The 17,786-nt window shown below is 36.2% G+C and overlaps 1 protein-coding gene across 1 annotated transcript in view; it reads left to right on the forward strand.

Moving 5' to 3' along the window:
- The window catches only part of BMT2 (base methyltransferase of 25S rRNA 2 homolog), a 101,350-nt gene extending 95,468 nt beyond the window's left edge, over positions 1–5,882 (forward strand). Inside the window, exon 5 of the mRNA XM_029924703.1 lies at positions 2,669–5,882. Within this exon, the coding sequence (XP_029780563.1) occupies positions 2,669–3,298 (630 nt within the window). The 3' untranslated portion in view covers positions 3,299–5,882. The remainder of the gene's footprint in view (positions 1–2,668) is intronic.
- The last annotated feature ends 11,904 nt before the right edge of the window (positions 5,883–17,786 follow it).

A 17,786-nucleotide genomic window follows, 5' to 3' on the forward strand; every position in this document is an offset into this window, starting at 1 on the left:
ATTACCTGAGCCGAAGCCGGACGCTTAACCGACTGAGCCACCCAGGCGAGTTTCAAGGCAATCTTGATCAAAATCCTAGGAGGTTTTTATATAGAAGTTGAAAAACTTACTCTAAAATGTTTGAAGAAATTCAGAGAACCTAGATTAGCTAAAATAATTTTTTTAAAAGAATGGTGTTTGAGAGTAACACTACCTGATTTCAAAATTTACTTTAAAGTTAGAGTAATCAAAACACTGTGGTATAGGTGTCAAGAGTATCAATGAAGTATGAGAGATACTCGTCTGGCCCACAAATAAGGTCATATTTATGGACTACTAATTTTCAACCCAGATGACAAAGATGTCTTTTCAACAAATGGTAGTTGGAACAATTGGATATCCGTACACAAAGGGAAAAACTTCAGTCCATACCTCACAACACATACAAAAATAAACTCAAATTAGATTATATACCTACATGTAAAATATACAGCTATAAAACTTTTAGAAGAAAACACTGAAAAAAATAACTTCATAACATTGGGTCAGGAAAAAATTTCTTCAATAGGACACCAAAAACAGTCCATTAAGGAATAAATTATAAATTGGTCTTCATCAAAATGTAAAATGTTTCCTCTTCCAAAGACACTGTTAAGAGAATAAAAGCCACAGTAGGAGAGTATTTTCAAGTCCTACATCTGATTGTATCCAGAATAAAGAATTCTCAGAATTAATAAGAAAACAGGTTTTTTTTTTGTAAAGCAACCCACTGAGTCAAAGATTTAAATAAACACTTGACCAAAGAAGATATCCAGATGGCAAATAAGTACATGTAAAGAAGATGAATATTACTACTCATTAAGAAAATGCAAGTTAAAACCACAGTATACCACTACATGCCTCTGTTACAATGGTTAAAATTTAAAAGGCTAGCTATCCCACATGTTGATAAGTATTTGGAGGAACTGGAATTCCCACATACTCCTGGTAGGAATATAAAACTGTAACTACTTTTGAAAACAATTTATAACTTCTTTAAAAGTTAAACATATACCTACTAGTGTATGATCCAGCCATGCCTTTCCTGGATGTTTACCCCAGAGAAATGAAAGCATGCCCATTGAAGTCAAACAGGAATTATTCGTAGCAGCTTAAGTTAGATAGCCAAAAGTTAGAAATAGCCCAGATGTAAATAAACAGGTATATGAACAAACTATGATATATTCTTAATACAGTAGCATACCTGACAGCAATTATAAAGGAACAGACTGTCAATACATGGAAAACAGTGGATGAATCTCAAGAGAATTGTACTGTGTCAAAGAAGCAAGGCAAATCAAGAATACATTATTGTGTCTTACTCCCTTTATATAAAATTTTATGAAATACAAACTGTAGTGATAGAAATCACATGAATGATGCTTAGTGGTGAAGGAGAGGAACAGGAAGGTACAAAGGCTGGTGAAGCTTTCAGGAAGTGTTAGGTCTGTTCATTAACTTGGTTGTGGGAATGGTTTCATGAATGTTTAAATGTCAGTACTTACCAAGGAGTACCCTTTAAACATGCTTGTGCATCAGTTATCCTTGTTTGTACGTCAGTTATACTTCATTAAAGCTATCTTAAGAGGAAAAAGAAAGCAAATAGAAGAAGAAAAAACATGTATCTTTTTTGTGTGTAATTGAACTTTACATATCACTTTGCCTAATCTACAGTCCACATATATGACCAGCTTGTCTAGTTACTGGCAAGAATAAGGGACTCAACTATTCTATGAAAAGGGCAACTAATTTTTGTCTAAGTTTAAATTTTTATTCTGGATCATTTTCATGGAGTTGTAATATTTAGCAAATTCTGTAGTGCTATTTATCCCTTAGTTGTGGTGTTTTCCATGGTCATCTATATTGATTTTAATATGTAGTTTTATTTAAACTTTTAAAATTTATTTTTGAGAGACAGAACACAAGTGGGGGAGGGGCAGAGACAGAAGGAGACACAGAATCCGAAGCAGGCTCCAGGCTCTGAACTGTCAGCATAGAGCCCAATGTGGGACTCGAACTCACAAACAGTGAGATCATGACCTGAGCCGAAGTCGGACGCTTAACCGACTGAACCACCCAGGCGCTCCAAAATATGCAGTTTTAAACCAGGTATTAATTTTTGGTAGAATAAATGTAATAATTAAAATTACTTTTAAGATCATTGAAGTTAATGGTATAAAACATTTTTCATGACTTCAGAAGTTTTGTTCTTTTATGAATTTATATCGCCCCTTTCAGTATCCTCTTTGATGTCTGATTCATCTTTATTTCATGGTATTTCTTGTTTTAAAGTTTTTACATTGACCTGTTTTTGATAACTATAAATGTTGAAGTGAATGTGAATATGACTAAGTTCAGATAAATCATTCCTGTAAACTCTTTCCTAAATTAAATTTCAAATTACTCATCAGAAATATTTATTTTTTTTAATGATGAATAGAAGTTCTCCAGGCTTAATTACTCTTCAAGATTATTCGGAGTAAAAGTTTAGTTTCAGTGTCTGTGCAAGTAGAATAATTTAGGAGGGAAAGGTTCAAAAGTAAAGCTTGGATGATGTAGAAATGCTGTGAAATAGTTTGGTGTAAAATCTGTGTGGTAGGGTGGAAGCAATTTTCGGATTCCTGATGTGTCCTGTTTTCCCTTTCTGCAGAGTGTATATAAATGTGACTTCCTGAACCTGCAGCTTCAGCAGCCTCTCCAGCTTGCACAGGACGCTATAGATGCCTTTTTGAAGCAGCTGAAAAACCCTATTGATTCTCTTCCTGGAGAACTTTTCCATGTGGTTGTTTTCTCTCTCCTTCTTTCTTACTTTCCATCACCTTACCAACGATGGATTTGCTGCAAGAAAGCCCATGAACTGTTAGTGTTAAATGGTTTACTCCTTATCATCACACCTGATTCCTCCCATCAGAACCGTCACGCTATGATGATGAAAAGCTGGAAGATTGCTATAGAGTCCCTGGGCTTTAAACGTTTCAAGTATTCGAAGTTTTCACATATGCATTTGATGGCATTTAGAAAAATCTCCCTAAAAACCACAAGTGACTTGGTTAGTAGGAACTACCCAGGGATGTTATATATTCCTCAAGATTTCAACAGTCTAGAAGAAGAGGAGTACTCTACCCCTTCCTGCTACGTTCGATCAGATGTAGAAGATGAACAACTGGCATACGGGTTCGCAGAGCTGCCTGACGCTCCCTGCGACTCAGATTCCGGAGAGAGTCAAGCCAGCTCTGTTCCCTTCTATGAGCTAGAAGACCCCATATTACTTTTAAGTTAGTGTCAAACTAAAAGGCCCTTGCAGTCCAGACTCCTAAACTAATTGCTTACACTAATCAGAAATACTAACATGAACTCAGTACTTAAAACCTGGCTTGCATAGAAAAAATGCAAAGGTTTACAGAGTTTGCTATTTTTTTCTACTTCTGGATTTTAAAATTTATTCTTCTATAGAAAGCTTAAAGTTTCATGCAGAGTGACTCCTGTCATAGCAGAAACCATTGTTACGTTAGCATTTAGCACTGAGATATCATAGAAAGGTACCTTTTTTCTTTAGTGCTGTTGTGAAAAATGAAGCATAACTTGCTGTGTATTTTCCCTTTTTTAATCTTTTCAGTGTTGACTTGAAACTTGCAATGAGAAAGATACGTAGGAAGCTGTAGCTTGCACTTTGATGACTCACAAGTTAAATGTGACACAGAGATAGACTGGTTTAGTTGTTTTGTGATGCACTTAATTCTCTTCTCTAGCTAAATTGTTATCTGTTACAGAAAGCCACTTTCTGTTCAGTTTTATCTGATGACCAGCATTTCTTCAACTTTTTAGAATTGATTTTTTTTTTTTCCTCTTTAGCTCATTTGGCAGCAGACATTTGGGGAAAGATTTCCCCCAAGTATGTATTCTAATTTCTTTAGTACAGTAAAATAAACACCATTGCCAAAGTAGACTGTTCATATCTCTCATATTGATTTAGGCTTTGGTGTTAAGTGTATTTAACTATGAGAGAGTTCACTCTTAGCTTTTTTATGTTTAGGTTTCATTTCCAAAATTTTCTTTTTAAGCAAGGAACAGTACTCAATCCTAACCTGAAACACCTTGGTGAAAGGGTTTGCACTTGTAAGAGTTTATGTTCTGTCCCAACCAAGTTAGGGTCCTCACCTTTCCATTAAGGAGGTGTGCTGCCCTACTAGTTGGGAATAGAACATTTTTAAATTAACCCTCTGCTAGTGAGCTCACAAAATGGTTTTGACCTTTCAGTATTCTAATTTGTCAGAATTCTAGCAGAAAATTTTCTTTGAATACATAAACCATTGGTTGGCTGTGGGAACTTTCCCTTTCCACAATAAGTGACTTTCTGTGTTTCTGAATCAGAAGCAAGTGATTAAGGAGAAAAATATGTCCAAACAAGACAAGATTAGTTTAAATAGCTAAGAACACTTAGTCCACATTGTCTTGTCAGCCAGCAATTGTCATGTAAACTATCATTTTTATGAGTGCCACTGTGTGGATTTTTTTCAAGTGGTTATTACATTAAAATTACCTCATACTGAGGTTTTTGCACTGAAATATCACAGTTTCAGAATTCATGGTTAATGTGTGTGTGTGTGTGTGTGTGTGTGTGTGTTTGTGTGTGTGTGTGTTTTTAAAAGAAACTTGCATTTTCAATAGTTGATCCTAAATTTCATAAACTGCACTTCTTTGGTAAAACTGATGTTTTTGTGCTTATTGTGAGTTGCTATACTTAACTTTGAATGTCAAACTTTATTTAGAAATACAAAATTTACCCTTTAAGATATAAATGATTGGGTATATATACCCAGTATTTCCAATTAAATTTCACATTCTAAATTAATGAAAGTTACAGGATTCTAATTAACCTAAAAAAGTCAGTTGACTAACAGTTGCAGTATTGATTACTCAATTATGCAAGAAGTAACGTGAAATGTTTCATTTACTTTCAATAGCTTGAGAGTCCATTAATAAGTAGGCTTGACTTTTCTTTCCAATGAAGCACTACAGGTCACATCTTATAGCTCCCACAAAAGAAGGGAAAAAAAAAAAAACAGTGTTAAGGTAACACAAAACTGTGTTTTGGTAATGCCTCTTTTACCATACTGCCCATTGCCTTTGGTTTGGCTAAATACAATCTTAAGGGCAAAGAAAACAATGTATCTAATTAAAGTGCTTTAAAAGTAAGTGACAACAGTGCTTTTGAGAGGCTGGTGTTTGACCTTGGAGTCAGCCCTTGTGTTACAGCTAAAATGTTGGTGCTATAAATTCTTCTGATTGTTTACAGATGTTGATTCTGCTTCTGTTTCCAAAGTGTGCATGATGTATTTTAAGTAGTACTTTAAAGAAAAGTCTGTTTATAAAACCTACTCCCACTTAGTATAAATTTGTTTGGATTTATAAAGATCATTTGTTACTGTAAATTCAGCTTCACATTAGGTTGGTACAGGATTTAAACTAATACATATTCCACCAAAGCCAATTAATGTTTTAAGTGTTAAAATATAAGCAGTCCTGTGGCTTGGTGCCAGCTTGTGTACATAATGACAGAAGAAGTTAACAAAGCCTTCTAATACTGTATTGGTACTCCCAAGAGTGATTTCATTTGAATATAAATAAGTTCTAAGGGGTCTCCTGTCTCTCACAACAGGATTCTCCAAAATAATTTGGAGTTTCAAAAATAAATGATCATTTGTTTAGATTCTTCAGGATCATGACTAGATCAAAGGTGGTTTATATCATAGTTGCCAAACAGTGGGAGGTGGCATACCTGAAAACTGTATGTTTGTGTTTGTTGTATTTTTTCACTTTTTGTGAACAAAGCACATTTATTAAAAATTTTAAATTTTCTAATATTCATTGTCTGTTACTTATAACCTGCAAATTTTGTGGTCTTTGCTTACTAAGTGATTTCAGAATTGGGAAGCAATTTAGAATCTGAAACACCTCTAGAATTTTCCAACTGGGTTCATCTACTCAAATTCCTTAATTTCATAAATTCGTTCACCAAGATCCAGAGAGTCAAGCGACTACCAGATTGATACACAGCTTGAAAATACCTGACAGGAAGTATAACAGCCAGCATAAGTTCTAGTTCATTTTATGTCTACCTTCCTTTAAAATTAATTATCATATTAGAGATAAGTATAGTATTTTACTGCAGTGGATGGCTTTCTCATAAGATCAAACGGTTCTTTGTCTATGGAACAAATGGGTGAATTCTCCCACACAGTATGCTGAGGAAACATCAGGATTGGGGTGGGCACAGTCGCCGGCTTTTGTGGGGCGCATGGTCTACGGGAGAAGAAAAGCATTTTACATGGAGTTAATATCTCTAGGAAGGACTGCCTACTGATCTTACGTCTTTGACCCTGGCCAAGTCCCTTGTTTACCAAAAATCTAACAGAATGCAAAAAAGTTTTAAACACAACTGTATAACAAATTACAAACACATGGTGGCTAAGAGGGATATATTGTTCATCTCTCTAGATAAGTACAGCTACAAAGTAATTCTCTGATGGTAAAACACAGAGGGGAGAAAAGGGAGAATCAAGCTTTTACTTCATTTTTCCCACATTTTTCTGAGCACATAGTACAATGATACTCCTCTTCAAGGGACCAAATACTAACATTTGGTTCCTTTTCAGTGTTACAAAGGTGGGAGACAATATTTTCTGAATTACTAGTCCAAAAATCTAAATGTTTATTACAAAGAATGTTCCTATTATAAAAATTTGATTTTTCCCATAAAAACTACAATAACCTCCAATTTTATTCACAATAAAAATTTCATATCCACTGCCAACGAAAAGTTTCCCAAGATTATTAGTGGTGGCTTTATTACACAAAACAGCTACAAGAGCCAACAATTTCATTAAGGACCTCTATTATAAAAGGAATGAAGTATTAGGTTTTCTAAGTTCTATTTTTCTTATTAGAGGAATTCATAACTTCACAATTGAAAAGACAATCTTCAACTTAGATTTAAATGTTTTATCGTAAATTTAAGAATGAGTTCAATAGTTTTGTATGCATTTTTCAACTCGAAATCTCATTACATCTGGCACTGCTGAGGGGAAACTTTCAGTAAACTTAAGTGTTCAACCTATTTTGTATTTCTTCAACCATGATACTTTTTATTCAGTTAATAGAAAGCTACTCTGCTGTTTGCAGTGTAGAACATTTTTATTTTTTCAAATATTTATTTTTTGAGAGAGAGACATCAGGCTCCAAGCTCTCAGGACAGAGCCCGACACGGGACTTGAACCTATGAACTGCAAGACCATGACCTGAACTGAAGTCAGATGCTTAACTGACTGAGCCACCCAAGCGCCCCTAAAACACTTGTTATTAATGTCACTGAATGTCTTTAGTTATCAGAAATACAACTATTTTATATTATAGATTTTTACTATTTCTAAGATTGGATCCTTTGGTAGTACCAAGATAATACCTATTTCTAAGTTTCCTAAATTAAAGAAAAATCCAAAGACTGTAGTCATAGATACTGGCTGCAGATTTGTTTGTTGAATTTGCCATAAATAATTAGAAGGCTGTAAAACAAATTTGTTAATATTACTAGATTAGAATGCCCATATAAACCATAAGAAATAGTAGTAGCAAGCATTGCTCAAAAAACAATGCTGATAGTATTTCCTAAACCCAGACCTACATGCAGGTCTTTAAGGAGAAAAGCCAGGAGACTATACTTGCAAACTTTTATTGCACATATGTCTTTAACTACCAAAGGTCACAACTAAGTTAAGTCTTTTAGTAGTGCCTGATAACATGCTATGGTTCTTTGAACTGGTATGGAGAAATCAGTTATCTCGAAGACTAAAATGATTTGTGGACACATAAATAAAGCTATTGTAGAATCCACATTTAAGTCCTTAATATTTGTTCCCCACACTTACAAATCTTTTTTTACAGCTAACTAATACCACACTTTAGCTACCCCTGTTGCCCTGTGCCCAGGTAGAAGGATACAAACATGGCCGCAGCCAGTATTAATTTAGTTCTTCAACCTCCCATAACACATGACTGTTCGGATGACTTTGCAGAGACAGGTTAAATGTAAAAAAAAGTCAGCAAAAAAGACCAGTCTCCTAATTACCACAGACCTTTTCATTAGGAATCCAAGAACTAACCTGTTTCCCAAAGGCAAGGATGGATGAACCATTCCCTGGAAATAAGATAGATGGGCGATTTCTAGGAAGAGGAGAGGTAGGCAGACCAAATTCCTGGAGCCTCCTTGCAAGAAAGAAGAGGCTTAAGGAAACAGACCTGAGACAAAAGGAGGGGCTACCTTGGCTATAAAAATGGAGCTTTATGTTTTCTAAACTCACTGAAGCATTAGCACAGATTAACATTCTGGAGAGATTACTGTGGAAACAGTGAGGACCTGGGAATTTTAAAGTATGAAGAAAACATTTTGATAGAGAGGAAAGGTGTTCTGTGGAGCTTGTCTAACCACAAGTATTACCAAGGTGGGAGAACCCTGGTGGAGTGGAGAGTGGTGCCAGCTGGAAGGAGGGGCTATGGAATGGGAGTTAGGAGGTGATGAGTCATCTCTGTCGTCTTGCTAGCGACTGGACACACGAAAACTGCTAATATCAATTTTATACTTCAGAAAGTCAAAGCAAGGTATTTTCAATGAAATGAACAAGTTTTTTTCTCCTTAAAAGTTCTCAAGTGTAAAAAAGCAGTAACATTTTAACATCTTTGATGTAGACATAGTATAATAAACAAATATAGGTGGATAATAATACTTCTATAATTTCACTTCCCAAACAATATGAAACATGAAATTCAGAGAACAGGCTGAGATCTTGCAACAGGTCATTATAAATTGTATACAGTATTACCTAGTAAATATACCTAGAATTGTTTTTGAGTAATGAATTTTCACTGATCAACTAGGCCTTATGATCCCTTTTACTAACTGAAAATTATTTGTGAAATAGCTAGTTCAAGTTAGGGATGTAGGTTGTAGCAATGATTAAAAGCAAAGGTTTTTTTTACCATTCACACAATACAGATTCATCAGTTGAGGCCTAATTACTGCACTATTACACCGGACTAGACACTATAAGGAATAGATGTCTGTTGTGCTCTTCACAGTGTGACTTTAAAAAAAGATAAAGGCATTAACGTTACTATGAGGCAACAAAAAATTGCATGATAGCATACTACACTTCATCATCTGGTACCTATCAATGAAACCTGTTCACATGACCTTTTGGCACAACGTTCATAACCAATCTAGATGCAATTTATTCAAATATGGGTCTCTCTCATGATGCAAGTGCCAAATGGCAATAATGTTGCCCCTTCCCACCACTCCAAGTTAACCTCCAACACGCTCTCCTTAACCTTCTATGATAAAGCCCTGGGGAGAGAAGGGGTTGGGGAACAATCTTGTACCTGTACCCATCCTTGCACCAGCTAACCCCTCTATCTAGAATTTCTTACTTTTATATTGGATTTCTAGGACTAGTTCATTTTTGTTATTCAGATCTTAGCTTACGAGATACCTCCTCGGAGTGTCCTTCCCAGTCCATTTAATCAAGTAGTCTCTTCACATCTCTGTAAACCTTCTGCATAACTAATGATCTGAAGTTTATCTTCTTCCTGGTCTATATATATGGGCAAGTCCCTCATCTATCCTATTCTCTATCTTCAGCCTAGGCAAGTGCCTTGCAACAAAGAAGGTGATCAATAAATATTTGTAAATAAATTTATCTACCTTATAAAATGCACCAAAGATGACACAGGACCATGGCTGATAATTAGTTTATGAAGCTTACGGGATGATCTATTTCTGTTAGTTTATTAATATATTCTCAAAATTATGAGATAGGTCAATTTATACTTTAGAAAAGTCTCAATTGGCTTATACAAAATGTCTTAGATCAATACTTAGTGATTTGGAGCCATGTTATTTTTCTCCCCTCTACTTATTCCTACTCATTTAAATTTGTTCCATCTTAAACTCAGATCCTAGTTTCTCACCCTGTCTCCATCAATGCCATCCAAATCCTATCTCCTTTCTCATTGCCAATGAGAGGTTAAGTCTGTAGACAATCACTAGCTATTACATCTAAGAAGATTCAGCGTAGTGATCTCTTTGGTTCCACAAGAAGAGTGGCACTCCAGTAGCTTAATTCATGTAAGGGAGACATTATTCCAACTACTTTTTAGGTAGGTTTCTACCACTAAATACTATGAGATTTTGGGCAAATTCTTCCCAGGATCTGTTTCTTAATCTACAAAATTCATTTGCAGGGTTACTGATAGGTTTTAAGTTTCTGTAAAGCAAATAACACAACCCTGTCACATAGTATAATACAACACATAGTTTCTATTATTTCTTTTAGGAAACTGCCTTTAATTACCCTGTTTATATTTTCTTAGCCTGACTATACTGTGCTTTTCATGCATACTGACCATTTCATCTCCACCATCACCACCAATTGAAAATCCCTAGTATCTACTCCATAGACTCATACTAAGTTAAATCGCGTTCAATTCTCTCATATTTGATTTTTCTCTCCTATGAATTTCCAGGAAAGGATATACCCAATCCATTACAACCTACCCTGAAAGATTTCAATGGAAACTACAAAAGAAATCTCAACACAAGATTGTCCTGTCTCTATAAAAGATGAATGAAAATGGGTAACCACTGCTTCGGAATGTTTGATTCAGCTCTCTTAATCATGAAAGAGTTTCCATAAAAGACAACAATTATTATGAAGTAGTCGTTGGTTCACAACACTTTTGAGAGCTTCCTGATGTAATCTGAAATAGGCTCTGGATATGAAGGGCAGGAAGAGACCAAAGAGGCCACTTCAGCCTGGTAGGTGGCATTTTGATAAGAGGATTTCTATACCAAGTTGCTATCGTGGGCAGCAGCAAGACAAATGGATCCCTGCACTTGCTCATTAAATCTTAAAGGTTATAAACGGCCATAACTGGGTTCAGTCATGTGTATCATTCAGGTATTGTCAATACCACATCTGTATGGCAAGGCTCTGTCCTTGCAGCAGCCTCTGGGAGAGGGCAAGACAAGCAGAACCCACATTCCAGGACAGGGGAGGGTGTGAAGAGCCTCCGATCACCCAGATCCAGCTCATAGGTCCACTGGCAGTCATCTTTTTGATGACCTCCTCCAACAGGAATATAACCAATTTTATTTAAGCATAGGAAAAGATTAGGATTATTTCATCAACTGGGAAGAAAACCCTTGAAACATAGTTCAGTGTCTAAAATTCTGACTTCTATAGCTCCACAAAAGCACATCTACTATTCCTTCTGTCACATTCCAAGTTATGATATAACCGCTTCCATGGGAATACTTGTCTGAATTCACCCACGAAAGTTTGACATTACAGAGGCCTTGAACAGAAGAACAGAATGGAGATTTGACATAATAGCCTAGAAAACTACAACAAGAGCAACAGAAAAGATACATTTTTTAAAAATACCACTGTTCTAAAGAAAGTCCTTTCAATAGTCATGACAACAAGCATCATTTATTGAGCAACAATCATGTATCAGATATTATGCTAAGCACCCTACAAACACTGCCTCACTTTTGTTATTTCAACAAGCCCATAAAATACTACTATGTTGGCACTAGTGAGGAAAATAAGTCTTTGAAATGTTAAACAATTGTCTAAAGTTAGAGTTAGAAAAGGGACTTAGCCACTATACAACTTGGGTCTACTTCAAAGCTTATGTTCATTCACCATATTACCTGAGTTGCTTAATCAATGTGGCTGTCTGAACGAGTATATGTTTTCGAAACTAGTTTCACAAAAACTGGACACAAAATTGAATAAAACATGCTTAAGTGTTTGAATTACACTGTGGTAGGCATTCTTTTACATATTGAATTCTGATCCCCAGCTAAATCAGATTAGGCCTTCAAAAAGCTTCCATCTAGTAAGAAAGACAATAGATACACGAAAATTGTAATACAAGGTAGAAAAAGAGAAGTCACAAAGAAATTGAAAAGGGAGAAAAATATTTTTACATTTAAAAAGGCACAAGAGGTGGGGGGATTAGGGGACAAGTTGGCAGAGAAGTAGGGAGCTAATTTTCACCCACCTGCATCTATTAAACTAAGAAGGACTGAAGACACAATACTCTGATCTACAAGAGTGGGAGGAGAAGACACAGAGTCCACAAAGACAGCCTCATAGGTACATGAGTGAGTGTAAACTGGGGACGATAAAACGGGCCAGGACCCAAATACTGGGAAGGGAGTAGGGAAATAAAATAACCAAAGGCACAAACAAGAGAAGCCAAGAGACACCATTAAAAGAACACTTTCTGAACAGACAGGCTCTGGACAGTCAGTGAGCCTCCATTAATATAACAAAACTAACAGGTGCAGAGTGCATAACAAGCTATTAAAACTGAAAAGAGACAAAAAGCTACCCAAAATGATCAAACGGAAAAATTCTCCTCTAAAGAAATTCTAGGAAGAAGTCACAGCTACATAACTGCTCAAATAGATATAAGCAACATAACAGAGCAAGAATTTAGAAAAATTGTCATAAAAATTCATCACTGGGCTTTAAAAAGGCATGGAAGTCATCAGAGAAGCTATTGCTACAAAGACTATGGAGCTTAAAAATAGTTGTGATGAATTTTAAAAATGCTATAAATGAGGTACATAATAAAATGGAGGGGTCCACGGCACAGATTGAAGAGGCAGAGAGGAGAATAGGTGAATTAGAAGACATGGTTATAGAAAAAGAGGAAGCTGAGAATTAGAGAGATAAATTGATCCAGGGGCATGAAAGGAACAATAGCCATATTATAGGAATTCCTGAAGAAGGAGAAAGAGAAAAAGGTTCTGATCAAATTATAGCCAATAATTTCCCCAATCTGGGGAAGGAAATAAACATGGAAATCCAAGAGGCACAGAGGACTCCCCTCAGACATAACTTGAATCGACCTTCAGCATGACATATCAGTGAAACTGGCAAAACATAAGGATAAAGAGAGAATTCTGAAAGGAGCTAGGGACACAAGGGCCCTAACATACAAAGGGAAACCTATCAGAGTAATTACAGACCTATATACTGAAATGTGGCAGGCCACAAAGGAATGGCAGAAAATATTTAATATGATAAACAGAAAAAATATGAAGCCAAGAATCCATTATGCAGCAAGCTTGTCATTCAGAATAGAAGGAAAGACAAAGGTCTTCCCAAATAAACAAAAATTGAGAGAATTCATCACCACCAAACCAGCCATATAAGAAATCCTAAGCGGGATTCTATGAGGGAAATGTTGCAAGGAATACAAGGTACCAGAGACACCACTAGAAGCATGAGCCCTACAGAGAAAACAATGACTCTAAACCCACATTTTTTCAATAATAACACTGAATGTAAATGGAATAAATGCTCCAATCAAATGATATAGGATAGCAACATGGATTAAAAAAAAACCCCAAAATCCATCTATTTGTTGTCTACAAGAGACTGATTTTAGTCATGAAGATACCATCAGTTTGAAAGTAAGGGGATGGAGAAATATTTATCATGCGACTGGAAGTCAAAAGGAAGCCAGAGTAGCCATATTTATATTGGACAAACTGGACTTGAAAGTAAAGGCAGTAAAAAAAGATGAAGGACATTATATAATAATTACAGGGTCTCTACATCAGGAAGAGCTAACAATTATAAATATATAGGGGCTGAATTTGGGGGTACCCAAATACATTTAACAATCACAAACAGAAACCATCTTATTGATAAGAATGTGCTAATTGCAGTGGATTTGAATACTCCATTTATGAATGTGCTAATTACAGGGGATTTGAATACTCCACTTATAGCAATGGATAAATCAACCACACAGAAAATCACTAAAGAATCAATGGACCTGAACGACACATTGGAACAGATGGAATTGATAGATATATTTAGAACTCTGCATCCTGAGGCTAGGGAATTCACTTCTTGAGTGCACATGGCACATTCTCCAGGATAGATCAAAAATTGGGTCATAAAGCAGCCCTCCATAAATACAAATGAATTGAGATCATACCATGCACACTTTCAGATCACAATGCTATGAAACTTGAAATCAATCACAAGAAAAAGTCTGGAAACCACTCCAAAAACATGGAGGCTGAAGAACATCCTACTAAAGAATGAATGGGCCAAACAGGCAATTAGAGAAGAAATATAAAAATATATGGAAACAAAGGAAAATACAAACTCTATGGGATGCAGCAAAGCCAGGCTTAAGAGGAAAATATATTGCAATCCAGACCTATTTCAAGAAACTAAAAAAAAAAAAAAAAAAAAAAAAAAAAAAAAAAAATCACAAATTCGAAACCTAACAGAGCACCTAAAGGAACTAGACAGGGAGCAGCAAGAGCAGCCCAAAACCAGCAGAAAGAAGAGAAATAATAAAGATCAGGACAGAAATAAACAATATAGAATCCAAAATAAAAATAGTTGAACAGATCAATGATACCAAGAATTGTTTTTCTGAAAAAACAAAATAAAAAAAAGAAATTGACCAACTTCTAGCCAGGCTTCTCAGAAAGAAAAGAGAGCACCCAAATTGACAAACTCATGAATGAAAATGGATCTGTTATAACTAATACCTCAGAAATACAAGCAATCATCAGGGAATACTATGAAAATTTATATGCCAACAAACTGGACAACCTAGGAGAAATGGACAAATTCCTAAATACACATGCACTACCAAAATTCAAACAGGAAGAGACAGAAAATCTGAACAGACATGTAACTAGTGAAGAAATTAAATCAGTTACAAAAATCTTTCAAAGAATAAGAGCCTGGGGTCAGATGGATTCCCCGGGGAATTCTGCCATATTTAAAACAGAGTTAACACCCATTCTTCTCAAGCTATTCCAGAAAATAGAAATAGAAGGAAAACTTCCAGACTCATTCTAGAAAGCTTTGATTCCCAAACCAGAGATCCAACAACAAAAAAAAGAGAACTACAGGCCAATATCCTTGAGGAATACAGATGCAAAAATACTCAACAAGATACTAGCAAAAGAGAAATCAAGAAACTGATCCCATTCACGATTGCATGAAAAACCATCAAATACCTAGAGGTAAACCTAACCAAGGATGTAAAAGACCTTTATGATGAAAACTATAGAAAACTTATGAAAGAGATTGAAGAAGACACCAAGAAATGGAAAAAAACATTCCCTGTTCATGGATCAGAAGAATCAACATTGTGAAAATGTCATTACTACCCAAAGCAACCTACACATTCAATGCAATCCCCATCAAAATTGCACCAACATTCTTCTCAAAGCTAGAACAAACTATCCTCAAATTCGTATGGAACCACAAAAGACCCTGAATAGCCAAAGTCATATTGAAGAAAAAAACCAAAACAGGAGGCATCACAATCCCAGACTTTAGCCTCTACTACAAAGCTGTCATCATCAAGACAGTATGGTATTGGCACAAAAACAGACACATAGACCAATGGAATAGAATAGAGAACCCAGAACTGGGCCCACAAATGTATGGCTAATTAATTCTTGACAAAGCAGGAAAGAGTATCCAAAGGAAAAAAGACTGCCTTTTAGGCAGGTGGTGCTGGGAGAACTGGACAGCAACATACAGAAGAATGAAACTAGACCACTTTCTTACACCATACACAAAAATAAACTCAAAATGGATGAAGGACTTGAATGTGAGACAGGAAACCCTCGAGGAGAAAGTAGGAAACAACCTCCTAGACCTCCACCGCAGCAATCTCCTACTCGACACATCCCCAAAGGAAAGGGAAATGAAAGCAAAACTGAACTCTTGGGACTTCATCAAGATAAAAAGCTTCTGCACTGCAAAGGAAACAATCAAGAAAACTAATAGGCAACCGACAGAATGGGAAAAGTTAGTTGCAAATGACATATCAGATAAAGGGCTGGTATCCAAAATCTATAAGGAACTCACCAAACCCCACACCCAAAAAACAAATAATCCAGTGAAGAAATGGGCAGAAGACATGAATAGACACTTCTCCAAAGAGGACATCCAGATGGCCTACAGGCACATGAAATGATGTCAGTGTCACTCAGCATCAGGGAAATGCAAATCAAAACCGCACTGAGATACCACCTCATGCCAGTCAGAGTGGCTAAATTAACAACTCAGGAGACTGTAGATGCTGGTAAGGATGTGAAGAAAGAGGAATCCTCCTACTCTGTTGGTAGGAATGTAAACTGGCACAGCTGCTCTGGAAAACAGTATGGCGGTTCCTCAAAAAATTAACAAGAGAACTCCCCTATGAACCCCCAAGGGATACAGAAGTGCTGATGCAAAGGGGCTATGTACCCCAGTGTTCATAGCAGCACTTTCAACAATAGCCAAATCATGGAAGAGCCTAAATGTCTATCAACTGATGAGTGGATCATGAAGATGTGGTTTATCTATACAATGGAATACTACATGGCCATGAGAAACAATGCAATCTGGCCATTCATGGCAAGGTGGCTGGACCTCGAGGGTGTCATGCTAAGTGAAATAAGTCAGGCGGAGAAGGACAGATACCATATGTTTTCAGTCATAATTCTTACAGGAGAAACTTAACAGAGGACCATGGGGAAGGGAAGGGGGGAAAAAGAGTTAGGGAGAGGGAGGAAGGCAAATCATGAGAGACTCTTGAATACTGAAAACAAACTGAGGGGTCAAGGGGGAGATATAGGGGAAAGGGGGTGATGGACATGGAGAAGGACACGTGGGGAAAAGCACTGGGTGTTACATGGAAACAAACACGACAATAAACTATTAAATAAATAAATAAATGAAAAAATAAAAAAGCACAAGAACCAGAGTATTATAGTTGAGTTTTACCTAACTTCTGTGAGAGGGGTTTTTTTCACCCTCAGCAATCTATTCCAAAGCACTGATAAAAAAAAAAAAAATATATATATATATATATATATATATATATATATGTATATATAAAGGGAGCTTTGAGGTAGAATTGACTGAAATTTGAAGAGCACACAGAACAAAATCACAAGTTGTACTAATTTTGTTTTGCTGCTGTAACAAATTGTCACAAACTTATTGGCTTTAAAACAGCAACAACAACATTATCTTACGGTTTTGTAGGTCAGACGTCTCACATGGATCTCACTGAGCTAAAGTCAAGGTGTGTTCCCTCTGGAGGCTCGAAAGTTGAATCCATTTCCTTGCCTCTTCCAGCTGAAGACTACCTGAATTCCCCAGCTCATAGCTCTCTTCTTCCATTTTTAGAACCAAGTCAAGTCTTGCTCGTATCATAGCTCTGAATCTCCCTCAATAGTAAGCACACCTCTCTTTTCTGTCTCTCCAAGTGCAGCTGGAAAAGGTTTGCCCTCCTCTTTTTAAGGACACATGATTAGAATGGGCCAATGAGACTAACCCAGGATTATCACCTTAGCAGAAGGTCTTTAAGTGAAAGTACATGTGTAGAACTCCTTTTACCAAGTGAGGCTGTCTATTCACAGGATTCGTGAACTAGGAAATCTTTGGAAGGCCAGTATTATGCCAACCTCACAGGCAATTTCAGTTATAACTATTAATGCAAAACTAGCAAATAAAATACTGAGGGAAAGAATAATTAAAAGTCATATATTGACACAATTCAGTAATACCAAAAAGAGTTATTTTTCTTCCAAGTATGAATTCAGGCAAGTAATAATGTAAGTCACTCTATTTACCAATTAAAGAGAAAAACCCAATGATCAC

This window comes from Suricata suricatta, chromosome 2 (assembly GCF_006229205.1).
Source record: "Suricata suricatta isolate VVHF042 chromosome 2, meerkat_22Aug2017_6uvM2_HiC, whole genome shotgun sequence".
Classification (NCBI taxonomy): domain Eukaryota; kingdom Metazoa; phylum Chordata; class Mammalia; order Carnivora; family Herpestidae; genus Suricata; species Suricata suricatta.